General features: G+C 37.6%; 1 protein-coding gene across 1 annotated transcript in view; it reads left to right on the top strand.

Annotated features, from left to right (window-relative positions):
* The window catches only part of XYLT1 (xylosyltransferase 1), a 448,706-nt gene that overhangs the window by 193,542 nt on the left and 230,196 nt on the right, over positions 1–24,968 (top strand). Inside the window, exon 2 of the mRNA XM_053694736.1 lies at positions 19,321–19,846. Coding sequence (XP_053550711.1) covers positions 19,321–19,846 — 526 coding nt within the window. The remainder of the gene's footprint in view (positions 1–19,320; positions 19,847–24,968) is intronic.

Raw genomic sequence — 24,968 nt, forward strand, 5'->3', positions numbered from 1 at the left:
GAGGTAAGTTTTTTAATCAAAACGGCTGCTTTATAAACTTTGATCAGTGAAAGTGCCCCTGTTTTTAATAGTATTTTTTAAAAAAGGGCTTTCATTCATCAACGTTTACCTTCACTTTAACTGAAGTAGTTTAGATATTTTGTGTAAGAAGATATTTTATACATTTGGTACAATGTTTGTTTTTTTGTTACATATTGTGTTTAAAAACTGTATCATATCCTGTCTTTCCAGTTAGAATATATAATCCTGTAAATTGAAGAGGAGAATATATTGCTTTGAGAGTCCCAAGTAGGGCAGGTTCGGAAGTGTGTTAGCTAGTGATTTGTATCTCACAGTGTTTATAGGAATCATTATTTATCCATAATCATGGGAATCCTGAGGCTTGGCAAGAGGGGGAAATGCAACTCCAGGATTTTAGCTCTCTATATGCAACTTTATCACCCACTTAAGTCAATTCATCAGTGATCAAGTGCCCCAGGGGTCATGCAACGTGTCTGATGCGGAGGGTCAAGGCTCTCTCACTTTGTCTTTCCATTTTTGTTTTTATGGTGCAGTTTTTGTGCCTGTTTTGTTTTTAACGATGTTGGAATAAAGCTGGATAATAGTCGTTTTACCTTGCTTCTGGTTTCTTGAGTGCCGGGATCTCTGGATTCTACTGCGGTTTTACTCCTATACAGGGGCGTATCCCTGAGCACCTCGCCAGACTGGAAGTTCATTGTGGACGCTGTATCCTCACCTAAGTGTCAGTAACAAAGAACACCACGGCGGGGGAAAGGGCTGGAGCATCCTACTTTTTTGTTGTTGTATATAAGTCAATTTATTGATGCCAAGGAGCCACTTTGTAAAAATGATTTGCTCCTCATATGAACAACCAACTCTTCTCTCTGTTTCCTTGGTTGAAACTTGGCCACTTTCCATGATGGCATATATGGGTAGGCAAAGAAGCGTGCACATGCCTTGATTACTATATGCCTGCAGCAGGTGTAAAATTGTTATTCAAACAACCTATATTAAGAGCTGTTGCATTTTGTTACACTTTTCTTTTATTGTCTTGTTATGTTTGTACACGTATGACTGTTTTAGGGTCCTTTCTGTATTTATTTTTATATAAAAAGAGGTTTACCTGCATCAGGCAGCTCTGGGCAACAGTAGGTAACACACACAGCTCTGCCCTCACTTACTACTACTAACTACACTGTTTAGATGTCTCCTAATGTATTCAAAGGGGTCCATTTATCAAGTTCCGGATGGAGCTTGAGGGCCCGTGTTTCTGGCGAGCCTGCAAGACCACTGCTCCATAACCCTGTCCACCTGCTCTGAGCAGGCGGACAAACATCACTGCAATTCAACCCAATCGAGTATGATCGGGTTGATTGGAACCCCCTGCTGGCACCCAATTGGTCGCGAATCTGCAGGGGGCAGCGTTGCCCCAGCAGCTCACAAGAGCTGCTGGTGCAATGCTTAATATGGAGAACGTATTGCTCTCCCCATTCAGCGAGGTCTGGCGGACCTGATCCGCAGTGTCGGATCAGGTCCACCAGATCTTTGATAAATATCCCGCAAAGTGTTCTTTATTAAACAGTGCTACTAGCTATACAGCATAGTTTACCATAGAGGCTTACCAAAGAGTGGCTGAAGCAACTGTAAAGATCCCTATTTTGGTTGCTTGTATAACATTGCTACATTCAATGAGCTCAATTTATCAATCACTGGCTCACAACAGCCTACATATTCGCCCCTGTCCACCCGGCTTTTCCTCTAACGGTCAGCAATCCACTGCCCGCATTTAACATTGCACACAAGTGCTTCTTTGTGTTCACATTCAACCCCACTCCCTGCCCATGGACAGCGAATCACACGCAGGCAGGTGCTGTCAAGCTCCCCGGAACGAAAGAGACGAGGGAGATGCAAATTCTTCACCTAAGAGGTGAAGAACAGGGCTGGGAAGCAGCGGCCTGATGACTGCTGCTCTATATATAATGTGTCTGTAGGCTCACTTGTGCGAACCTGCAGTCAAAGTGGAGAAAAGGGCTTCATAAATCTAAATGTTTCTACCTAGTGTTCATGATACGTGCACACTTCTGAGTGTACTTCCTTATGCTTTGATTGGAAAGGACGAAGTTTTAATCTAGAGAAATTGGTGAATAGAAGTAAATTGTAAAGGCTTTTTTGTACACTCTACATGAATGAATATTGAAAGTTTAATTTTGACTTTAATGTCCCTGTTTCACAAAATAAAAATAGGTACAATATTACCCTGCCAGGAAAGACATTGGGGCCTATTTATCATATGTCTGTTGGACCTGATCCTACACTGCGGATCATGTCCGCCAGAGCTCGCTGAATGTGGACAGCAATACGCTCTCCATATTCAGCATTGCACCAGCAGCTCTTGTGAGCTGCTGGTGCAACGCCACCCCCTGCAGACTCGCGGCCAATCAGGGGGGTGTCAATCAACCCAATCATACTCGATCGGGTTGATTTCCGGCGATTCCTGTCCGCCTCATCAGAGCGGGCAGACCAGGTTATGGAGCAGAGGTCTTTACTTCTGCCAGATTCGTTGAGGACTTAGGGTTAGTGTTGTTTTTTTTAAGGGGGTATTGGGTGGGTTTTAGAGTAGGGTATGTTGTGTGGGTGGTGGGTTTTAATGTTGGGGGGTTTGAAATTGTTTTTACAGGTAAAAGAGCTAATTACATGACCCGCAAAAGGCCCTTTTAAGGGCTATTTGTAATTTAGTGTAGGGTAGGGCTTTTTTATTTTGGGGGGGCTTTTTTATTTTGTTAGGGGGATTAGATTAGGTGTAATTAGTTTAAAAATCTTGTAATTTGTTTATTATTTTCTGTAATTTAGTGTTTGTTTTTGTACTTTAGCTAATTTTATTTAATTGTATTTAATTGTATTTAGTTTAGGGAATTAATTTAATTATAGTGTAGTGTAGTGTAGTGTAACTATTTAATAACTATTCTACCTAGTTAAAATAAATACAAAGTTGCCTGTAAAATAAATATAAATCCTAACATGGCTACAATGTAACTATTAGTTATATTGTAGCTAGCTTAGGGTTTATTTTGCAGGTAAGTATTTAGTTTTAAATAGGAATAATTTAGTTAATTATAGTAATTTTATTTAGATTTATTTAAATTATATTTAAGTTAGGGGGGGTTAGGGTTAGGGTTAGACTTAGATTTAGGGGTTAATAAATTTAGTATAGTAGCGGCGACGTTGGGGGCGGCAGATTAGGGGTTAATAAATGTAGGTAGGTGTCGACGGTGTTAGGGACGGCAGATTAGGGTTTAATAATATTTAACTAATGTTTGCGAGGCAGGAGTGCGGCGGTTTAGGGTTTAATATATGTTTTATAGTGGTGGCAATGTCCGGTTCGGCAGATTAGGGGTTAAAATTTTTATTTTAGTGTTTGCAATGTGGTAGGGCCTCGGTTTAGGGGTTAATAGGTAGTTTGTGGGTGTTAGTGTACTTTTTAGCACTTTAGTTAAGAGTTTTATGTTACGGCGTTGTAGTGTAAAACTCTTAACTACTGACTTTAAAATGTGATACCAGTCTTGACAGAAGAGGGTCTACCGTTCACTTTTTGGCAGACTCGTAATACTGGCGCTATGCAAGTCCTATTGAGAAAAGAGGATACGCAATTTACGTAAGTGGATTTGAGGTATTTCCAAGTCTGGCCAAAAAAGTGAGCGGTACACCTGTACCTGCAAGACTCGTAATAACACCGGGCGTTAAAAAGCAGCGTTGGGACCGGCCAACGCTACTTTTTAAGCCTAACGCAAAACTTGTAATCTAGGTGCATGGGAACAAAGCAAATTTGATAACAGAAATAAATTGGAATCTTTTTTAAAATGTTATGTTCTGTCTGCTTCACACAATAAAAATGTTCAGTTTCACATCCCTTTAATCCATCAGCACAAAAAAGGTTTCATAAGTCTGTCTTATAGGGGAAGTACCAGCACTTTAGATATACCTCTTTCTCTTTATTACACTGAGACCGTCTTTAACCCCTTTCTGCCAGGCAGGTCTTAAATGGCTCTGGCAACAAGGGTTAACTAGATTACTTTTATTTTTATTTAGGTGATATGGGGAACCAAAGCAATGCATACAAAACATACATGGTTATTAGCTTAGCAATCAGCATAGTTTTCTCAAAGAGGGTAACGTGTACATTTGAATATAATTAAATAGATTTCAAGTGAGGCAGACATCAAAATATTGGTGCTGAGATGAAAGGATATTTGGATTCAAATTTTATACACAGGTTTCTTATGAATTACCTGCTATATAAATCAGTTTCTTTAACTGATAGTCATACATTGCGGAGATAAATGCCGCTCTTCTAATCCCAAAGATGTAACTTCAAATGATTTTTTAATATTAGTCACGCTGAAAGTGAACATGCTGTTAGTAAGATCCATTGCAACACTATTTTAGTTACACATGGAAATTAAGCGTAAAAATCTTACTAAAAATGGGTTATCCACAAATGCACCATATAAAATGTATATATTTAATTAAAGGGACAGTCTAGTAAAAAATAAACTTTCATGATTCAGATAGGGCATGTCATTTTAAACAACTTTCCAATTTACTTTTATCATCAATTTTGCTTTGTTCTCTTGTTATTCTTAGTTGAAAGCTAAACATAGGTAGCCTCATATGCTAATTTATAAGATGTTGGAGGCCACCTCTTATTTGAATGCAGTTTTTCACAACTAGAGGGCATTAGTTCATGTGTGACATCTAGATAACATTGTGCTCATGCTTGTGGAGTTACCTAGGAGTCAGCACTGATTGGCTAAAATGCAAGTCTGTCAAAAGAACTGAAATAAAGGGGCAGTCTGTAGAGGCTTAGATACAAGGTAATTACAGAGGTAAAAAGTGTATTTATATAACTGTGTTGGTTATGCAAAACTGTAAATAAAGGGATTATCTATCTTTTTGAACAATAACAATTCTGGTGTAGACTGTCCCTTTAAGCTTATAGGTGACTATAAAGATGATCGCACACTTTCCAACGTCTTCCAAATGTGCTGTCCTGTGATTTACTCCCGCATCAATTTTAGATTGGCTTCGAACTTAAAGGGATGTTCCGGTCAACATTTAAATGCATATAGATGAATAGAAACATATTTGCAATATACAGTACATGTTTTGGCAAAAAAGCTTCTAGTAAAAGTTATCACTGTTTTAGTATTAAAGGGACAGTAAAGTCATAATGACACATTCATGATTTAGACAGAACATACAATTTTAAACAACTTTCCAATTTACTTCTATTATTTAATTTGCTTCCTTCTCTTGTTATCCTTTGCTGAAAGGTTTATCCGGGAAAGCTCAGGAACAGCAAAGAACCTAGGTTCTAGCTGCTGATTGGTGGCTACGTATATATACTGATTGTCATTGGCTCACTTATGTGTTCAGTTAGAAACCAGTAGTGCATTGCTGCTCCTTCAATAAATGATACCAAGAGAATGAAGCAAATTTGATTATAGAAGTAAACTGGAAAGTTGTTTAAAATTCTATGTTCTACCTAAATCATGAAAAAAAAAGTTTGCGTTTCATGTCCCTTTAAGGTAAAAGATATGTTACGGTTTGACTTTACCATTTTGGGCGAGATTACATATGTGGCGCAACCTTCAGCACAACTGCTGAAAACCCTGCCGCCCATAATTTCACCTTGCAGATCGGGGGGATCACATATACGGCGCCGGCAGTTCATAAAGTGCCATAAGTCGGATAAACTAGAGATGTCCAGAAATGAGAGTAAAAACTCATTTCTGGAGTCGTCAGTAATGTACGGCACTTTAGAAACTGCCGGCACCTAAGAAAAAAAAAAAAAAAAGTTAAATATCCCGTAAAAGTCTAACCCGCTTCCCAAAAATAAATCTGACATGTAAAACCCCTATATCCGCCATCAAACCCACATCGCAACTAATAATAAATGTATTAACCCCTAACCGACAACCCCCCCACAACGCAATATGCTTAATTAAACCATTAACCCCTAATCTGCCATTCACCCACATCACAATCTACCTAATAAAAGTATTAACCCCTAAATCCGCCAAGTCCAACATCGCAAACTATCTAATAAATGTATTAACCCCTAATCCGCCATTCACCCACATCGCAAAGTTCCTATTAAAACTATTAACCCCTAATCCGCCATTAACCCACATCGCAAAGTTCCTATTAAAACTATTAACCCCTAATCTGCCATTCACCCACATCACAATCTACCTAATAAAAGTATTAACCCCTAAATCCGCCAACTCCAACATCGCAAACTACCTAATAAATGTATTAACCCCTAATCCGCCATTCACCCACATCGCAAAGTTCCTATTAAAACTATTAACCCCTAATCCACCATTGACCCACATCGCAAAGTTCCTATTAAAACTATTAACCCCTAATGCGCCATTAACCCACATCGCAACAAACCTTATAAATCTATTAACCACACAACGCAATAATGAGAATAAAACTATTTACCCCTAATCAGCCAAACCCACACAATGCAAATAACTTATTAAATTACTAAACCCCCTAACCTTAACACCCCCTAAATTAACCACAATTACCTGAATTAAAAAATACTAAGTTACAAACAATTAAAATTAAAAGCTAGGGGTTAGGGGGTTTAGTAATTTAATTAGTTATTTGCGTTGTGTGGGTTTGGTGGTTTAGGGGTTAAAAGTTTTATTAGGATTATTGCGTTGGTGGGGGGTGGCAGTTTAGGGGTTAATAATTTTAATAGGTACTTTGCGATATGGGTGAATGGCGAATTAGGGGTTTCAAGGTATATTGCATTGTAGGTTGATGGTAGTTTAGGGGTTAATAGGTTAATTAGATGTTTTGCAATGTGGGGGTTGGCAGATTAGGGGATAATATAGTTTATTAGTAATTGCGTTGGGGGATGACGGTTGACAAGTAGAAAGATATTGCGCATGCGTTAGGTGTTAGTTACTATTTTCAGGGAGTTACGGTGCTCACAGATTCCGTGAGAGTCTTGTTGTGCATGCCTATGTCACGGTGTGGCGAGGTTAAAATGGAGTAAAATTTCTCCATTTTCACCGCATAAGTCCTTGCGTTGAAAATGTGATACCGATTTGCGATGCAGTTCTATCTTAGCTTATGGGGGGGAAATATACGCACCGCTTTATATGCAGCAGCGCTGTATATGTGATACCAAAACTGCATATGTAATCTTGCCCTTGCTTGTAATTTCATTTTACCAGTCTGTAGAGATTTTACAGTGGTCAGATAGTAGTTTTTTTTATTTCTTTGTATGTTGCATAAAAATAGTACTTTTTCATGGTCTAATCCATAAAATATAAGTGCTGGTCTTTGCTGTGTTTGACCTTCCTTCTGCCCGCGTGTGCCCTTGGCATGGGTTACTTCCTTTCTATCACAGCTGTTTTTATGCTTGGTTAGTGGCAGCGGTGAACTTGTTTATTCCTTTGTTACAACAGCCTTGTTTCTTGTCTGAGATGTGTTTACTTACTAATTTTTTTTGGTGTCTTAAGAGATTAAGCTTTTCTCCTCGCTCACTTCTTCCTACTTGCCAAATTAACCCTAGAACACAAGAACAAAAGATGTCTGATTGGCTGAAATTTGTCAGAGTACTGCTGTATGCGAGCAACTAGACTCATAGAAAATAAGGTAGAATTTGAATGGACATTTTTGTTGCTTGCATATAATTAATTATTTGTTTGAATACTGGTGCACAGGTCCTTGCAGGATATGTGAGTATGCCACAGAAAAATCATAATAACGTTTATTAGTAGCATTTTTGATAATGGAAGTATATTTTAAAAATGCTTATATTTATCTTTGAAATGCATCGAAACACATTTCAATTTTGATCTTTTTATTTCTTTTTAACACATAGATACAATTTTAAGAAACATTTTAGTTAACTTTGTTGAAAAGCATATCTAGGTATGCATAGGAGCAGCAGTGCGGTACTGGAAGCTAGCTGGTGATTGGTGGATATGAACATATGCCATTTGTCATTGGTTTACCAGATACGTTCAGCTAGCTCTCAGAAGTGCATTACTGTTCTGAATCTGACTTTAACTATGTGTTTAATCCATTCACAGGGGTTAAACAGAATAATATTGCAAAAAATATTTCTGATGCTATCTGAAATGCACAATAGCACCATTTGAAAACCCTTGAAAAGTCAAAGTCACTCAGTAATTACTATATATTCCATATAATGTTGTTATGCAGACATATAAAAACAAGGGATAAGGGGCTTTCTCTTGTTTTAACAACTAAAATACTATTTTTCCACTACAGGAATATAAACCACAGTTTGGGGCATATGTATCAAGCGCCGAATGGAGCTTGATACCCCGTGTTTCTGGGGAGCCTGCAGACTCGCCAGAAACACAACTTATGAAGCAGCGGTCACAAAGACCGCTGCTCCATAACCTGTCCGCCTGCTCTGAGCAGGCGGACAGACATCGCCGGAAATCAACCCGATCGAGTACGATCGGGTTGATTGACACCCCCCTGCTGGCGGCCTATTGGCCGTGAATCTGCAGGGGGCGGCGTTGCACCAGCAGCTCTTGTGAGCTGCTGGTGCAATGATAAATACGGTGAGCGTATTGCTCGCCGTATTCAGCGAGGTCTGGCGGACCTGATTCGCAGTGTCGGATCAGGTCCGCCAGACCTTGATAACTTGGGGCCTTTGACTTAAAATGATTCCATATTTAGGGGCTGAATTATCAAGCTCCGATGTGCAGCGGACAAGATACGCTACATTGTATCATGTCCGTTCGAACTATGATAAATCTACCCCTTATTCTTGAACTGACCCAAGTTTTCTTTTCCTGTAAATGTATAAAAGTACAGATTGTGGTCTACCTGTTCATTTAAAAAAAAGTTATACTGTTTCTATAATGATATAGTTATTCCTTATTATGTAACAAACAAAATAATTATTTATTTAAAATATATTTTGTCTTTATTCATTTGGAATGACCATACATACAGAATTGCATACTCAACAAATGCATAATTAAAAATGCAACACAGTTGTGCTCTTAATTTCAAATGCACTGTCTTTTTTTTTTCTGACATATTTCAAAATTTACTTCCATTTCCCTGCCCCCTGTATCATGTGACAACCATTAGCCAATCACAGGCTCATATATGTATAAACTGTGAATTCTTGCACATGCTCAGTGCCTCAGAAAGCATGTATATAATACGATTGTGCATACTTTGATAATGGAAGTAAAGTTGAAAGTTTTTTGTTTTGTTTTTTAAATTGAATATGTCAGAATCATGAAAGTTTAATTTTTACTTTCATGTCCCTTTAAGTACATGAATGTATTTTTTTATAGTATTGATTCATATAAAATATAAAACAATGGCTTTTGACATCTTTAAATTAACTGTTTTCCCTTAATTTACTGTGCTTATCAGCTATTCTGTTTGTGCTTTTGTGAATCTAGAAGGCAAAGATGTCTTTTCTAACTGCTGTTATTTCAGTTGTATAACACAATTAGGGTGTTGCCAGTTTTATATCATGAGAGTATTCATGCTTAGCAGTGTTCTCCCCAGAAACGTTTTAATGGGTGCCCCACCCAGCTGATTTTATTGACCAATTAGAATGTTTCAATGTTTTATTGCACAAATTATCATACAAATAAATGTATGTTAAATTATGCAATTAATTTGTGCTTTGGATAGCAGAACAAGTTATAATATTGACAAGTATTACACAGCTTGGCAACCTCACAACATTTCTAGAGGCTTTTCCAGGGCTGGGAGGTGAGGGTATTTGTGGGAGGGCTAGGAAGGGAGGGGTGTCATGGGAAAACAGGTTATTTGCCCTTATCAGGAAGCTGCAGGGGGTTTGCGAGCAGACTTTACACTTCATGATAATCCCACAAGATTCAGGGCATTTGGGAAGTCTGTGTTTAGTGATTATATTTGAAAGTCACATAAAAAAGCATTAATAAAATGTTATCTTATATTTTATTCTTCTACTTTTGCAAGCACAGAGCCTTGTTAAAATGACGGCTGAAATGACAATGCACTACTGGTCCGGTGCTGGACTTGGCCTATAAGCCAATCAGGGACAGCATATTTGTAGCCACCAATCACCTGCTGTGTTTAACAAAGGATCAGCAGTGTATTATTACCAGTCTTGAGTTGACTTAACCTATGTGTTTAACCCCTTTACTGTCACACTTTTCTCCCCAAGTAATAGTGCAATAACATTAGCCTATAAGAATGTTTTTGTTATTGGACATTTCCTTTATATCCCCTTAAAGGGACACAAAATTGAAAAAATATATCTTTATTTTATTCAAAACTACAATGTAAGCAATCAGTTTTCATAATTACTCACTTTTAGAAGTTTTGCCCCATTTTCTTGCAATTCTAGTTTGTAAAATCAGTCTTTTCCACCCCCCACCCCATATGACTCATTATACAAGAACTATCAGGGGGTGTTCTACCCTCCCGTGTTGTGCGTGCGCTGTTCCTACAGCCCAGCGACGTTGCCTCTGACGTCACGCCCCAGTTGCATTCTTGTGAGCAGCAGACCAGCAGAGCACTTGTGTAAGGAAGTGGGAATAAATGCGCATGCGCCCAAGCACAATATCGAATGTAAATTATAAGCATAAAGACACACACTGAGGATGCTTGATTTAGTTGGTTATAGTGACATCAGCATGGAAATAAAATAATTGATTTTAAAGCATAAAGAAGCTTTGTTTTTACATCAAAATAATAATTGTGCTAAACCTTATTTATCAATGTATATGTTTTGTTATTTAAAGGATAGAACATACAATTTTAAACAACTTTCTAGTTTACTTATATTATCAAAATTGCTTCATTCTCTTGTTATCCTTTGCTGAAGGAACATTAACAGCTAACTGAACACATCTAGTTAGCCAGTCACAAGAGGCAAATGTGTGCAGGCACCAATCAGCAGCTATCACCCACTAGTGTAGCATATGTGCATATTCATTTTTAACAAGGGATACTAAGAGAATGAAGCACATTTGAAAATAGAAGTGAATTTGTAAGTGTCTTTAAATGACCTGCTCTATCTGAATCATGCAAGTTTAATTTTGACTTTCCAATCCCTTTAAACATATTAGTCTTAATGAGGCCTATTTAAGAAAGGTCTTGTGGACCTGATCTGACAGTGCGGATAAGGTCTGCAAGACTTCGCTGAATGCAGAGAGCAATACGCTCTCCGTATTCAGCATTGCACCAGCTGCTGGTGCAACGCCGCCCCCTGCAGGGGGTGTCAATCAACCCGATTGTACTCGATCGCGTTGAATTGCTGCGATTCCTGTCCGCCTGCTCAGAGCAGGCGGACAGGGTTTTGGAGCAGCGGTCTTTGTGACCGCTGCTCCATAACTCGTGTTTCTGGCGAGTCTGAAGATTCGCCAGAAACACGGGCCGTCAAGCTCTGTTCAGAGCTTGATAGATAGACCCCATTGTCTTAGAAACTATATTTTGTTGCTCAGCAGTTTATCCAGGGATTTAAAACTAAATAGAAAGACACATAAATAATTTTAATATAGAACCATTTGTTTAAAATGAATAAAAACTCATGTACTGAAAAGCATATAATACAAGTCTACTCTTTCCTTTTTATACCTTTTACTTCAATTGGGACTTGTGCTAATAAACATGTCCCTGTTCTTTGCAACTCAACAGAAAATGAAGTCAAATAATTCTCTGTTGTACAGTAATATATTCCAATAATAGATTTTCCTTCGCAGTCTCCTAACAAATAAAAATATCGTAGCAATTTTCGGTGTAGTACAACTCAATAGGTGAACAATTATTTAGCAGACAGACATTGCCAGGCAAGTGGAATTGTCCTAATGTTGCTTTTCACGGTTTTATTATTTTATTAAATCCACGTTACAGTAAAGTGGGCTTTTGGGACATATTTGCTTTTTAGCAGTGTATATACTTCATAATATATTTTCCCCATAAAAAGCTAAGCAGAAGTTCAAACAATGCTTTATTTGTGAGTCGCTAACCAGTGTTAATAAAGTCAGAGAGAAAATGTTTAGTAGAAATGTAGTTAAAGGGACAATATACTGTAAAATAGTTTTTCCTTTAATGTGTTTACAATTGCTTTTTTTACCAACTGCAGAGGATAAAATGTATGAAAATTCGCTTTTTAAGGTTTATTTGCGAATATTAAAGCTCTGATTTTGTGTTTTGAAGCCAAAACCTAATAAAATGGGTTGAGCTTGTAGGTATAATCAGATCTCATTACGTTATCACATTGTGTACATATACCTGCTTCTTTATCTTATATCTGTGGGTATAATCAGATCTCATTACTGTATCACACTGTGTACATATACATGTGTCTTTATCTGATATCTGTAGGTATAATCAGATCTCATTACTTTATCACACTGTGTACATATACATGTGTCTTTGTCTTATATCTGTAGGTATAATCAGATCTCATTACTTTATCACACTGTGTACATATACATGTGTATTTATCTTATATCTGTAGGTATAATCAGATCTCATTACTTTATCACACTGTGTACATATACATGTGTCTTTATCTTATATCTGTAGGTATAATCAGATCTCATTACTTTATCACACTGTGTACATATACATGTGTCTTTATCTTATATATGTAGGTATAATCAGATCTCATTACTGTATCACATTGTGTACATATACATGTGTCTTTATCTTATATCTGTAGGTATAATCAGATCTCATTACTTTATCACATTATGTACATATACATGTGTCTTTATCTTATATCTGTAGGTATAATCAGATCTCATTACTTTATCACACTGTGTACATATACATGTGTCTTTATCTTATATCTGTAGGTATAATCAGATCTCATTACTGTATCACATTGTGTACATATACATGTGTCTGTATCTTATATCTGTAGGTATAATCAGATCTCATTACTTTATCACATTGTGTACATATACCTGCTTCTTTATCTTATATCTGTAGGTATAATCAGATCTCATTACGTTATCACATTGTGTACATATACATGCTTCTTTATTTTATATCTGTCCATAAACCGATCACCAATACTTGGAAAGAACAATGGAAAATCAACATTTTATTACCTTATCTCTTCTATAACCCACTGGGAGTGTAATTTCTTCTGCTGGCTGTGTTTACAAAGCTTATCTATAGCTTGGACCTGCGGCCACAAACTTTCATAATAGCTGGGGATACCACAGGCTAAATCAACTATTTCAAATGCCAATATAAGGGTAAAGGAGTTACTTGTAAACAATTTAATACACTCCAGCAGGTAAAGTGGATCATTGAGAACAAATTAAAGGGGAGAAATATTTTGAGTAAACTGTCCCTTTAAATATCCTGATTGATGCTATTGGCAAGATGTTAAAAAATATTTAAAGGGATATGAAACCCAAACAATTTCTTTTGTGATTCAGACAGAGCATACCATTTAAAAAAAAAGTTTCCAATGTATTTCTATGATCTAATTTGCTTTGTTCCTATGATATTCTTTGTTGAAGAGATACCTAATTAGGTATCTAGAGCACTACATGGCAGGAAAGTGCTCTTGCAAATGGATAACATTCTTGCAAAACCGCTGCCCTATAGTGTTCCATAAATGGGCTGGTTCCTAAGCATACATCCCTGGTTTTCAAGAGACTGAAGAAAAATTGGTAATTGAAGTAAATTAGAAAGTTGTTTAATATTGCATGCTCTATCTGAATCATGGAATAAAAATGTTGGGGTCCATATCCCTTTAATGAAATGCAAAGTAAACCCTAGGGGTGACTAGTATACTATTCCCTATAGCTAGGGGTGACTACTATAGTATATGCTATAACCTAGAGGTGACTACTATACTATACCCTATCCCCTGGGGTGACTAGTATACTTTACCCTATAAATGGGGTGACTACTATACTATACCCTATACCTAGGGGTGACTACTATACTATACCCTATACCTAGGGGGTGACTACTATACTATACCCTATATCGAGGGGTGACTACTATAGTATATGCTATAACCTAGAGGTGACTACTATACTATACCCTATCTCCTGGGGTGACTAGTATACTTTACCCTATAAATGGGGTGACTACTATAGTATACGCTATACTTAGAGGTGACTACTATACTATACCCTATACCCTGGGGTGACTAGTATACTATACCCTATAAATGGGGGGACTACTATACTATACCCTATACCTAGGGGTGACTACTATACTATACCCTATACCTAGGGGGTGACTATTATACTATACCCTATACCTAGGGGGTGACTACTATACTATACCCTATACCTAGGGGGTGACTACTATATTATACCCTATACCCTGGGGTGACTAGTATACTATACCCTATAAATGGGGTGACTACTATACTATACCCTATACCTAGGGGGTGACTACTATACTATACCCTATACCTAGGAGGTGACTACTATACTATACCCTATACCTAGGGGGTGACTACTATACTATACCCTTTACCTAGGGGGTGACTACTATACTATACCCTATACCTAGGGGTGACTACTATATTATACCCTATACCTAGGGGTGACTACTATACTATACCCTTTACCTAGGGGGTGACTACTATACTATACCCTATACCTAGGGGTGACTACTATATTATACCCTATACCTAGGGGTGACTACTATACTATACCCTATACCTAGGGGTGACTACTATATTATACCCTATACCTAGGGGAGACTACTATATTATACCATATACCTAGGGGTGACTACTATACTATACCGTATACCTAGAGCTGACTACTATATTAAACCCTATACCTAGGGGTGACTAGTATACTATACCTTGTAAATAGGGGTGACTACTATAATATACCCTATACCTAGGGGTGACTACTATACTATACCCTATACCTAGGGGGTGACTACTATACTATACCCTATACCTAGGGGTGACTACTATATTATACCCTATACCTAGGGGTGACTACTATACTATACCCTATACCTAGGGGTGACTACTATACTATACCCTTTACCTAGGGGGTGACTACTATACTATACCCTATACCTAGGGGTGACTACTATACTATACCCTATACCTAGGGGTGACTACTATACTATACCCTATACCTAGGGGTGACTACTATACTATACCCTATACCTAGGGGTGACTACTATATTATACCCTATACCTAGGGGTGACTACTATACTATACCCTATACCTAGGGGGTGACTACTATACTATACCCTATACCTAGGGGTGACTACTATATTATACCCTATACCTAGGGGTGACTACTATACTATACCGTATACCTAGAGCTGACTACTATATTAAACCCTATACCTAGGGGTGACTAGTATACTATACCCTGTAAATAGGGGTGACTACTATATTAAACCCTATACCTAGGGGTGACTAGTATACTATACCTTGTAAATAGGGGTGACTACTATACTATACCCTATACCTAGAGCTGACTACTATATTAAACCCTATACCTAGGGGTGACTAGTATACTATACCCTGTAAATAGGGGTGACTACTATACTATACCCTATACCTAGGGGTGACTACTATACTATACCCTATACCTAGAGCTGACTACTATATTAAACCCTATACCTAGGGGTGACTACTATATTAAACCCTATACCTAGGGGTGACTAGTATACTATACCTTGTAAATAGGGGTGACTACTATACTATACCTCATGCCTAGGGGGTGACTACTATACTATACCCTATACCTAGGGGTGACTACTATACTATACCCTATACCTAGGGGGTGACTACTATACTATACCCTATACCTAGGGGTGACTAGTATACTATACCGTATACCTAGGGGGTGACTACTATACTATACCCTATACCTAGGGGGTGACTACTATACTATACCCTATACCTAGGGGTGACTACTATACTATACCCTATACCTAGGGGGTGACTACTATACTATACCGTATACCTAGAGCTGACTACTATATTAAACCCTATACCTAGGGGTGACTAGTATACTATACCCTGTAAATAGGGGTGACTACTATATTAAACCCTATACCTAGGGGTGACTAGTATACTATACCCTGTAAATAGGGGTGACTACTATATTAAACCCTATACCTAGGGGTGACTAGTATACTATACCCTGTAAATAGGGGTGACTACTATATTATACCCTATACCTAGGGGTGACTACTATACTATACCCTATACCTAGGGGGTGACTACTATACTATACCGTATACCTAGAGCTGACTACTATATTATACCCTATACCCTGGGGTGACTAGTATACTATACCCTTTACCTAGGAGGTGACTACTATACTATACCCTATACCTAGGGGTGACTACTATATTATACCCTATACCTAGGGGTGACTACTATACTATACCCTATACCTAGGGGTGACTAGTATACTATACCCTGTAAATAGGGGTGACTACTATATTAAACCCTATACCTAGGGGTGACTAGTATACTATACCCTGTAAATAGGGGTGACTACTATACTATACCCTATACCTAGGGGTGACTACTATATTATACCCTATACCCTGGGGTGACTACTATACTATACCCTATACCTAGGGGGTGACTACTATACTATACCCTATACCTAGGGGTGACTAGTATACTATACCGTATACCTAGGGGGTGACTACTATACTATACCCTATACCTAGGGGGTGACTACTATACTATACCCTATACCTAGGGGTGACTACTATACTATACCCTATACCTAGGGGGTGACTACTATACTATACCGTATACCTAGAGCTGACTACTATATTAAACCCTATACCTAGGGGTGACTAGTATACTATACCCTGTAAATAGGGGTGACTACTATATTAAACCCTATACCTAGGGGTGACTAGTATACTATACCCTGTAAATAGGGGTGACTACTATATTAAACCCTATACCTAGGGGTGACTAGTATACTATACCCTGTAAATAGGGGTGACTACTATATTATACCCTATACCTAGGGGTGACTACTATACTATACCCTATACCTAGGGGGTGACTACTATACTATACCGTATACCTAGAGCTGACTACTATATTATACCCTATACCCTGGGGTGACTAGTATACTATACCCTTTACCTAGGAGGTGACTACTATACTATACCCTATACCTAGGGGTGACTACTATATTATACCCTATACCTAGGGGTGACTACTATACTATACCCTATACCTAGGGGTGACTACTATACTATACCGTATACCTAGAGCTGACTACTATATTAAACCCTATACCTAGGGGTGACTAGTATACTATACCCTGTAAATAGGGGTGACTACTATACTATACCCTATACCTAGGGGTGACTACTATACTATACCCTATACCTAGGGGTGACTACTATACTATACCGTATACCTAGAGCTGACTACTATATTAAACCCTATACCTAGGGGTGACTAGTATACTATACCCTGTAAATAGGGGTGACTACTATATTAAACCCTATACCTAGGGGTGACTAGTATACTATACCCTGTAAATAGGGGTGACTACTATACTATACCTCATGCCTAGGGGTGATACTTGGGTAGGTGTGATGGCTGTAAATGATTTGTTATGATGTATACTACAACATAGCTTCTCATATTCTACAAATGTATCTATGAATGTAATTGGTGAATTTGTGTATTCTGAAACTCACAGCTATGTCTTCCAGGACTGAGAGTTTCCAATTCCAGATGTTATTTACATGCAACTTTCTAGTTTTATGTACATTTTTTAAAAAAATTAAAGGGACATTCTGTAGTCCCCGATTAGTTTAGAAAGTTTTCATGATGCTTGTTTATTCCTTTTCTTCAAAATAGCACTGTTTACAAACCCATGCAATCTCTAGCCAAAAAGGATGATCTTCCTGGAGTTATTCTGAAGTAATCAATAACTCCAGACTAGTTATCAAAAGCCATACGGAAGTATGCCCACAGGCCAAAATATTTAAATTAGATGACTCTAGAGCAGTTATGGCTAACCTTGGCACTCCAGATGTTTCAGAACTACATTTTCCATGATGCTTAGGCTTTCTGAAGTAGAGTAAAGCATCATGGGAAATGTAGTTCTGAAACATCTGGAGTGCCATGGTACGCCATAACTGCTCTAGAGTAATTTACTAGCTGTTCATGCTTGTGAAGTAATCAGTAATGTAATTTGCTAATGTTTTACCTTAGCTGATGACTTTACAAGCCCGATGATGTCTGATGATGTGCAAATTACCTCTAAAGTAGTTTGATGATCATCACATGATTCCAGGATGGTCTCTAAAGTAACCCTGTTTGTCTTGGAATGCTTAGAGATCCACATTTTATGGGCAATCCTTTGCTGATCTTTAAGTTAAAAAGGGGGTTTAAGCAGCCTTTTTTAACAGCTAGTACACTGCTAATTTTTAAAGCAAATAATTTTGGGCTATGTCTAATGGTTGATAATCTACAATATATTAACATTTTCACAATAGGAATGCAACTTTTGATTAGCATAAAGAATAAACATAATACAGTTTTATAACATGAAGACTAATTTACTAACAAAAATAGTAGTATTTCAAATGCTTCTTGATCTTCTCATTCTCAAGGGATATTAAACAATAGGTTAGGAAAAATATTAAATAATACAAATATAATCTACCGTTATAGCTCAAATGTAAATGAAAGGATAAATGATCCAATTTAGATATTAATTTAGATTTATTTGACTTCATATGATATCACCAGATATAAAAATTCAAGTACACTATGAAATTCAAAGTTAAAGGGACAGTAAAGTCCAAATTAAACTTTCATAATGATAGGGCATGTCATTTTAAACAACTTTCCAATTTACTTTTATCATCAAATTTGCTTTGTTCTCTTGGTATTCATAGTTGAAAGCTAAAACTAGGTAGGTTCATATGCTTATTTCTAAGCCCTTGAAGGCCGCCTCTTATCTGGATTCATTTGATATTTTTTTCACAACTAGGGGGCATTAGTTCACGTGTGCCATATAGATAACACTGTGCTCATGCCCATGGAGTTATTTAAGAGTCAGCACTTATTGCCTAAAAAAGTCAAAAGAACTAAGATAAGGGGGCAGTCTGCAGAGGCTTAGACACAAGGTAATCACAGAGGTAAAAAGTATATTAATATAACAGTGTTGGTTATTCAAAACTGGGGAATGAGTAATAAAGGGATTATCTATATTTTTAAACAATAACATTTTTGGTGTTTAATTTCCTTTTAACTGCACTAAAATATATATTTTCTCTTTTTTTGATAGGATGGATATTTCTCTCATCGGCCCAAAGAGAAACTGCGGACAGACAGCAATAATGAGAATTCCGTTCCGAAAGACTTTGAAAATATAGACAACAGTAATTTTGCTCCAAGGACTCAAAGGCATAAGCCCCAAACTGAACTAATGAAAAAACCTCTTATTAAACAGAAAGAACATTTAAAACGAAAGCTGTCACTGGAGGAAAAAATGAAGGAAATGTCTCTGCTAGGAAAAAACTCAAATGAAGTTTTACAATATGCGCGTGTCCAGTCTAAAAATGTTAGTAATATCAGCCTCAAGGATGCGCAAAGAAACTCTAAAATTCACTACACCAAGAAAAGTGCTAACAATTCCCCAGAAATTAAATATGAACTTCCCCCAAAATGTGAAATTACGGGCAAGGAGTCAATATCAGCGCTTTCTCGGGCTAAGTCAAAGCAGTGTCGCCAAGAAATCGCAGAAATGTATTGCCAACATAAGCAGGGGAAACTCATGCCAGAGAAAGTAACACGTCTATGCCCCCTAGAAGGTAAGAATGTTCTAATAACCTCATGACTTACCAGAATGTTGAATTGTCATTAAAGAACTTGTTAATTACAGGTGGCCCTCGGTTTTCAACGGTTCAATTTGCACCGTTTCAGAATAACAACCTTTTTTTTCCAGTCATGTGACTGCTATTGAAAAGCATTGAGAAGCAGTGCATTGATTAAAATAGCCAGTAGGTGGAGCTGTCCGCTTGTGTTGCAGCAAAGATATGCAAGCCAAGCAAGCTGAAATTAATCAGTTTAGCCAGACCTGAGCTATCGAGCAGCTTGCAAAGGAACAAGATCTTCCTGTCTATAAATCAGTCCAGATTGGAATGCATAGAAAGAACTGTTTGCAGAAAAATGCAAGTAAAGTCTGTGTTGTGTGATTATTTTATTAGGTTTATAATGCTGTTTAGCAAAAAAATTGTTCATTTAACTTAGTTTAATTATATATTCTGTGTTGTGTGATTATTTTATTAGGTTTATAATGCTGTTTAGCATTTAAAGTCTTCATTTCAAAGCTTTAAAAATAATGTATTAGGTGTTACTTATGACAATTTTGAGAGGGGCCTGGAACCTAACTCCCTCACTTCCCATTGACTTACATTATAAACTGGGTTTCAATTTAGAACGGTTTCGATTTACAACCATTCCTCCTGGAACCTAACCCTGGTGTAAACTGAGGGCTACCTGTATTTATCTTTTGTAGTAGTAAAGTGATCACACATTTGCTATATTTTGAAATTTAAATATGGAAGTTATATACAAACAAGATGAGCGAGATTACATACCTTAATTATTCACATTGGTTGCATAGTTGTGGAACATCAGAATAATGAACATTCCAGAAAAAAATGTAACAAACTCCAAAACTAAAAAAAGACAAATTAAAGGGACAGTGTATACTAGTTTTTATAATTGACACTAATATAAAGAAGAATATGCACAGATACTGATCTAAAAATCCAGTATAAAAACTTACTTAGAAGCTTCCAGTTTTGCACTGTTGATGAGGTTAGGCTGAGACACCCACTGAAAATGTCTGAGAAAGCAGGAAGAGCAGACACTCCCCCCTGCATATGAAAAGACCCATTACTCAAACAGAAGCAAGCAGGAATATGTAGACTTGTGTCTACATCTGATACTTTGGGACTTGGCTAGGAGTCTGAAAATCAGAACACTGTTTTTAAAAAATAAGCAAAACTATACATTGTTACAAAAATACTCCCAGATGGGCTATATAAATGGATCATCTACAAAACATTTATACAAAGAAAAACATAGTGTACAATGTCCATTTAAGGTAATAACATAATATAAACTATTTTTTATAAAGTTAAAGAATAAAGAGAGAGCAAGGACGATAAAAGTCTAGCTCTTTCACATTACAAAGGAACCACATTATGGGTATACCTATACTTTTTAATGAAAGGGACCAGAATGTATGGAATCGCCTGAGTTGATTAAGCAATGTATTAAACACAAATTACCTATCCTGGTCATTTCACATATTTATTATTTGTTCCCATAAAAAACAGTTATATCAAGGATCAAATCCATAGCAATGTAGCTGTAATAGATCTTTTCAAGGGACAAGACATAGGGGCTGATTTATGAAAGTGTGCACGGACATGATACGATGTAGCATATCATGTCCGCTGTACATCGATGCATTTAACATTGCACAAGCAGTTCTGGTGAACTGCTTGTGCAATACCACCCCCTGCAGATAGGGGTATCAATCAGCCAGATCGTATAAGATCGGGCGGATTGATGTCTGCAGCCTCAGAGCAGGTGGACAAGTTATGGAGCAGAGATCTTTAGACCGCTGCTTCATAACTGCTGTTTCCGGCAAGCCTGAAAGCTCGCGGGGAAACAGGGGCATCAAGCTCCATTCGGAGCTTGATAATTCAGCCTCATAGTCAACTCCTATTACACAATGAGTGTAAGTTGAAGTTTGTGTATTTTTCCAAAACCTGTGAATCTCTTTTTGTCTCTCGGCACAATTAATTAAACATCGGAAAAGGTGTTTTCGGTATACACTGCTTATGGGAGGTGACTAATTCAATAATATGATAAGGGGATCTAGTGAAATATCTACTCCTAGTATTGTACTAATGCATTTTGAGACTATGGGGCTGATTTATCATCAGTCTGTCCGACATGATCTGCTCAGCGGATCATGTCCGACAGACATCGCTGATGCACAAGCAGTTCTTGTGAACCAATTGGCCGCTAGCAGGGGGTGTCAATCAACCCGATCGTATTTGATCGGGTTGATTGCTGTCCCCCGCTCAGAGCAGGCGGACAAGTTAAAGAGAAGCGGTCTTAAGACCACTGCTTCTTAACTGCTGTTTCCGGTGAGCCTGAAAGCTCGCGCGGAAGCAGGGGCATCAGAGGCCGTTCGGCCCCTAAGGCCCTATCATCTAAAGGCTTTGGGCTGGAGAGATTATTAAAGAATGCTCACCAGTACTTCTATTTTCCTGATGGAATGATCAAAAGCCACTTTTTACCCTGAAAACAGGGTGTCTCGCTAAGGGGCGTATACTGCATTTTCGTATTTTAAAAATGAATAACTGAACCATTCACACTCAAATTTGCAGGAAAAATTGTGTTGTTAAGATGCATCAAAAATTGTAAAAAAATTCTTCATCAAAGATGTATCAAAAATGTTAAATTTATATGTTAATTACACAGGAATAAATTGTACTAAATATGCACAGCATAAATCAAAATGTAAGTACACTGGATGCGCAAAAAAAAAAAGTGAGTGGTGAAATTAGACTCGATACTCTGCCCACTGACCCAGTGGCTTTATCCCAGACTTTAAAGTGCTACAAATAAGAGGGTTAAGAGCTACAGTTGGGAGTGTATATTTTTTGGGGAAACCAACATACATCACTCATAACTTGAGTATCTATCAATTAGAGCTCTAGTTGAACCCATGGATTAGTCTCATGCCTCTAGCATGGTTCCAGGATATTATATGGGCAAAATGGGCAGCTCTGTGCTAATTGAGAAGCTATGGGACATCCAGGCCCCCCATCCTCCTTACTTAAATAAATTGTCTGTTATTGGTCCATATAAAGTGTTATATTAGATGTTGCTGTGACACTAGGTAAATATAGTATCCTAGGCAGATCCATAGGCAGTGCTTGAAACAGATGAATAAATTTGGGTAAGATCATCATTTTAATCGTATCTTTTCTTCCCAGCAAAGACAAATGCCTTAAAATTCAGACTAGTGAGGGCCCTAATCAAAGATTAGGCACTTTGGTCCATGTCTGGTTTTCCACCATCACCCTTTGTGAAACAAATCTGCAAGGATCCTAATTAGCATAGACATAAAGAGAAAGGCTCAAACAGGAAGGAAACGAGTGAAAGCATTATAGGTTGTCCAATTTCTAGACGCCATTTTTTTTGGGCCCAGTATGCACCTTTCGCAGAGAGGAACTTTCCTGCGGTATATCAGTGTGCTCCTGCCTAAAAAGCACAATCTAGCACTGAAATACAGACAAATCTCTCTATGAACAAGATTGTGCCGCTTCAAAATGTAAAAAAATAAGTTTTCACTGTGTCAAAGGTGTAGAATTTGTAAAAAAGGTTCTGCTAAAATGTGATAGAAATTGTTTTCTTCTACTACAAATTTGGAATTTTTCTCCATGCACAGTACAGAGATATTATCTTGCAAGTGAGTCATTTATGTTTTTTTTTTGTTTTTTTGTATTGGTTTTCAGTAGGTCTGAATTTTAAAAGGCCAATAAAATTCTTGCAAGGTTCTACACACTGGAAATGTAATGAACTGGAACATGGCCCATAGTAAATTAATTCAATAATGCCAAGTGTATACAAAAGCATTAATGAAGTACCTTTTGATAGGATGATGTGCAGTCTAAATGCCCTGTTTTGTCATTATCTGTTGATACAATCTATGCTTAGGCCCTTATGACTTTTAATACACTTCATAAACAACTGCAAATGTCTCTTTAAGCACCAGCAACTTCGATTTTTGTTTTCAGATAACTAAAACTGCAGTATAGAGCACGCCCGTCTCTTACATTTTTCATCACTGATTAACCTCTCAAGAGAGCTTTTCTTAAGCAAAAGTGCCTCATTGTTTCATTACACTAGAGATAGTCATTTCCCCATGAGACGAAAAATCTCACTAGGTCAGAACATCAGCGCCTCCAAATATCGCAGACAGGCAGCTCTCCCTAGAGAGGGGATGCATTGTCGCCATCTCAAATGCATCGACTCCATATCCAACTTTATCACAGACTCACAAGAACTCATCAATATAGTCGTAGCAACTTGTGCATTCTCAGTCTTTTACAGCTTCCGTGCTCCCAGGGTTACTAAGGCAAAAATTACTTTATTCATTTAATAGAAGCGATTTCAGAATGAGCCCTCATCCATAACTTCTGAGCTCTATCTGTCTGTCTATCTGTCTGTCTATTAATCTCCGTCAGTCTATCTATCTATGGAATATATATATATATATATTTATATATATATATATACATACACACACTCTAACTATCTGTCTGTCTATCTATCTACCTCTCTCTAAACCACCATGAAGCTATATGCACACCATACAACATACACAGTCTAATACTATGGGGTAGATTTATCATGGTGCGGACGGACACGATCTGTTTTAGTGATCATGTCCGCTGCACATCGATAAATGCTGACAGCATACGCTGTCGGCATTTAACATTGCACAAGCAGTTCTGGTGAACTGCTTGTGCAATGTCGCACCCTGCAGATTCGCGGCCATTCGCCGCTAGCAGGAAGTGTCAATAATCCCGATTGTATGTAATCGGGCAGATTAATGTCCGCAGCCTCAGTCCAGGCAGACAAGTTAAGGAGCAGTGGTCTTAAGACTGCTGCTTCTTAACCCTCCCATTCGGAGTTTGATGAATTGGGCCCTATGTGTTTGTGTACATTTAAAGAAATGAAAACAAATTTGAAATCTTTTTGGTTAATTTTATTTGTATCTGTTTGCTAATTTGTGACTGCATTTTATACAGAGGTAAAGTGGATCTATTTAATTAATAACACAGTTGAGGAACATTGTTTAAATACAAATACAACTTTGTATTTAACCTGTGAGATTTG

This window comes from Bombina bombina, chromosome 11, assembly GCF_027579735.1.
Source record: "Bombina bombina isolate aBomBom1 chromosome 11, aBomBom1.pri, whole genome shotgun sequence".
Taxonomy (NCBI): domain Eukaryota; kingdom Metazoa; phylum Chordata; class Amphibia; order Anura; family Bombinatoridae; genus Bombina; species Bombina bombina.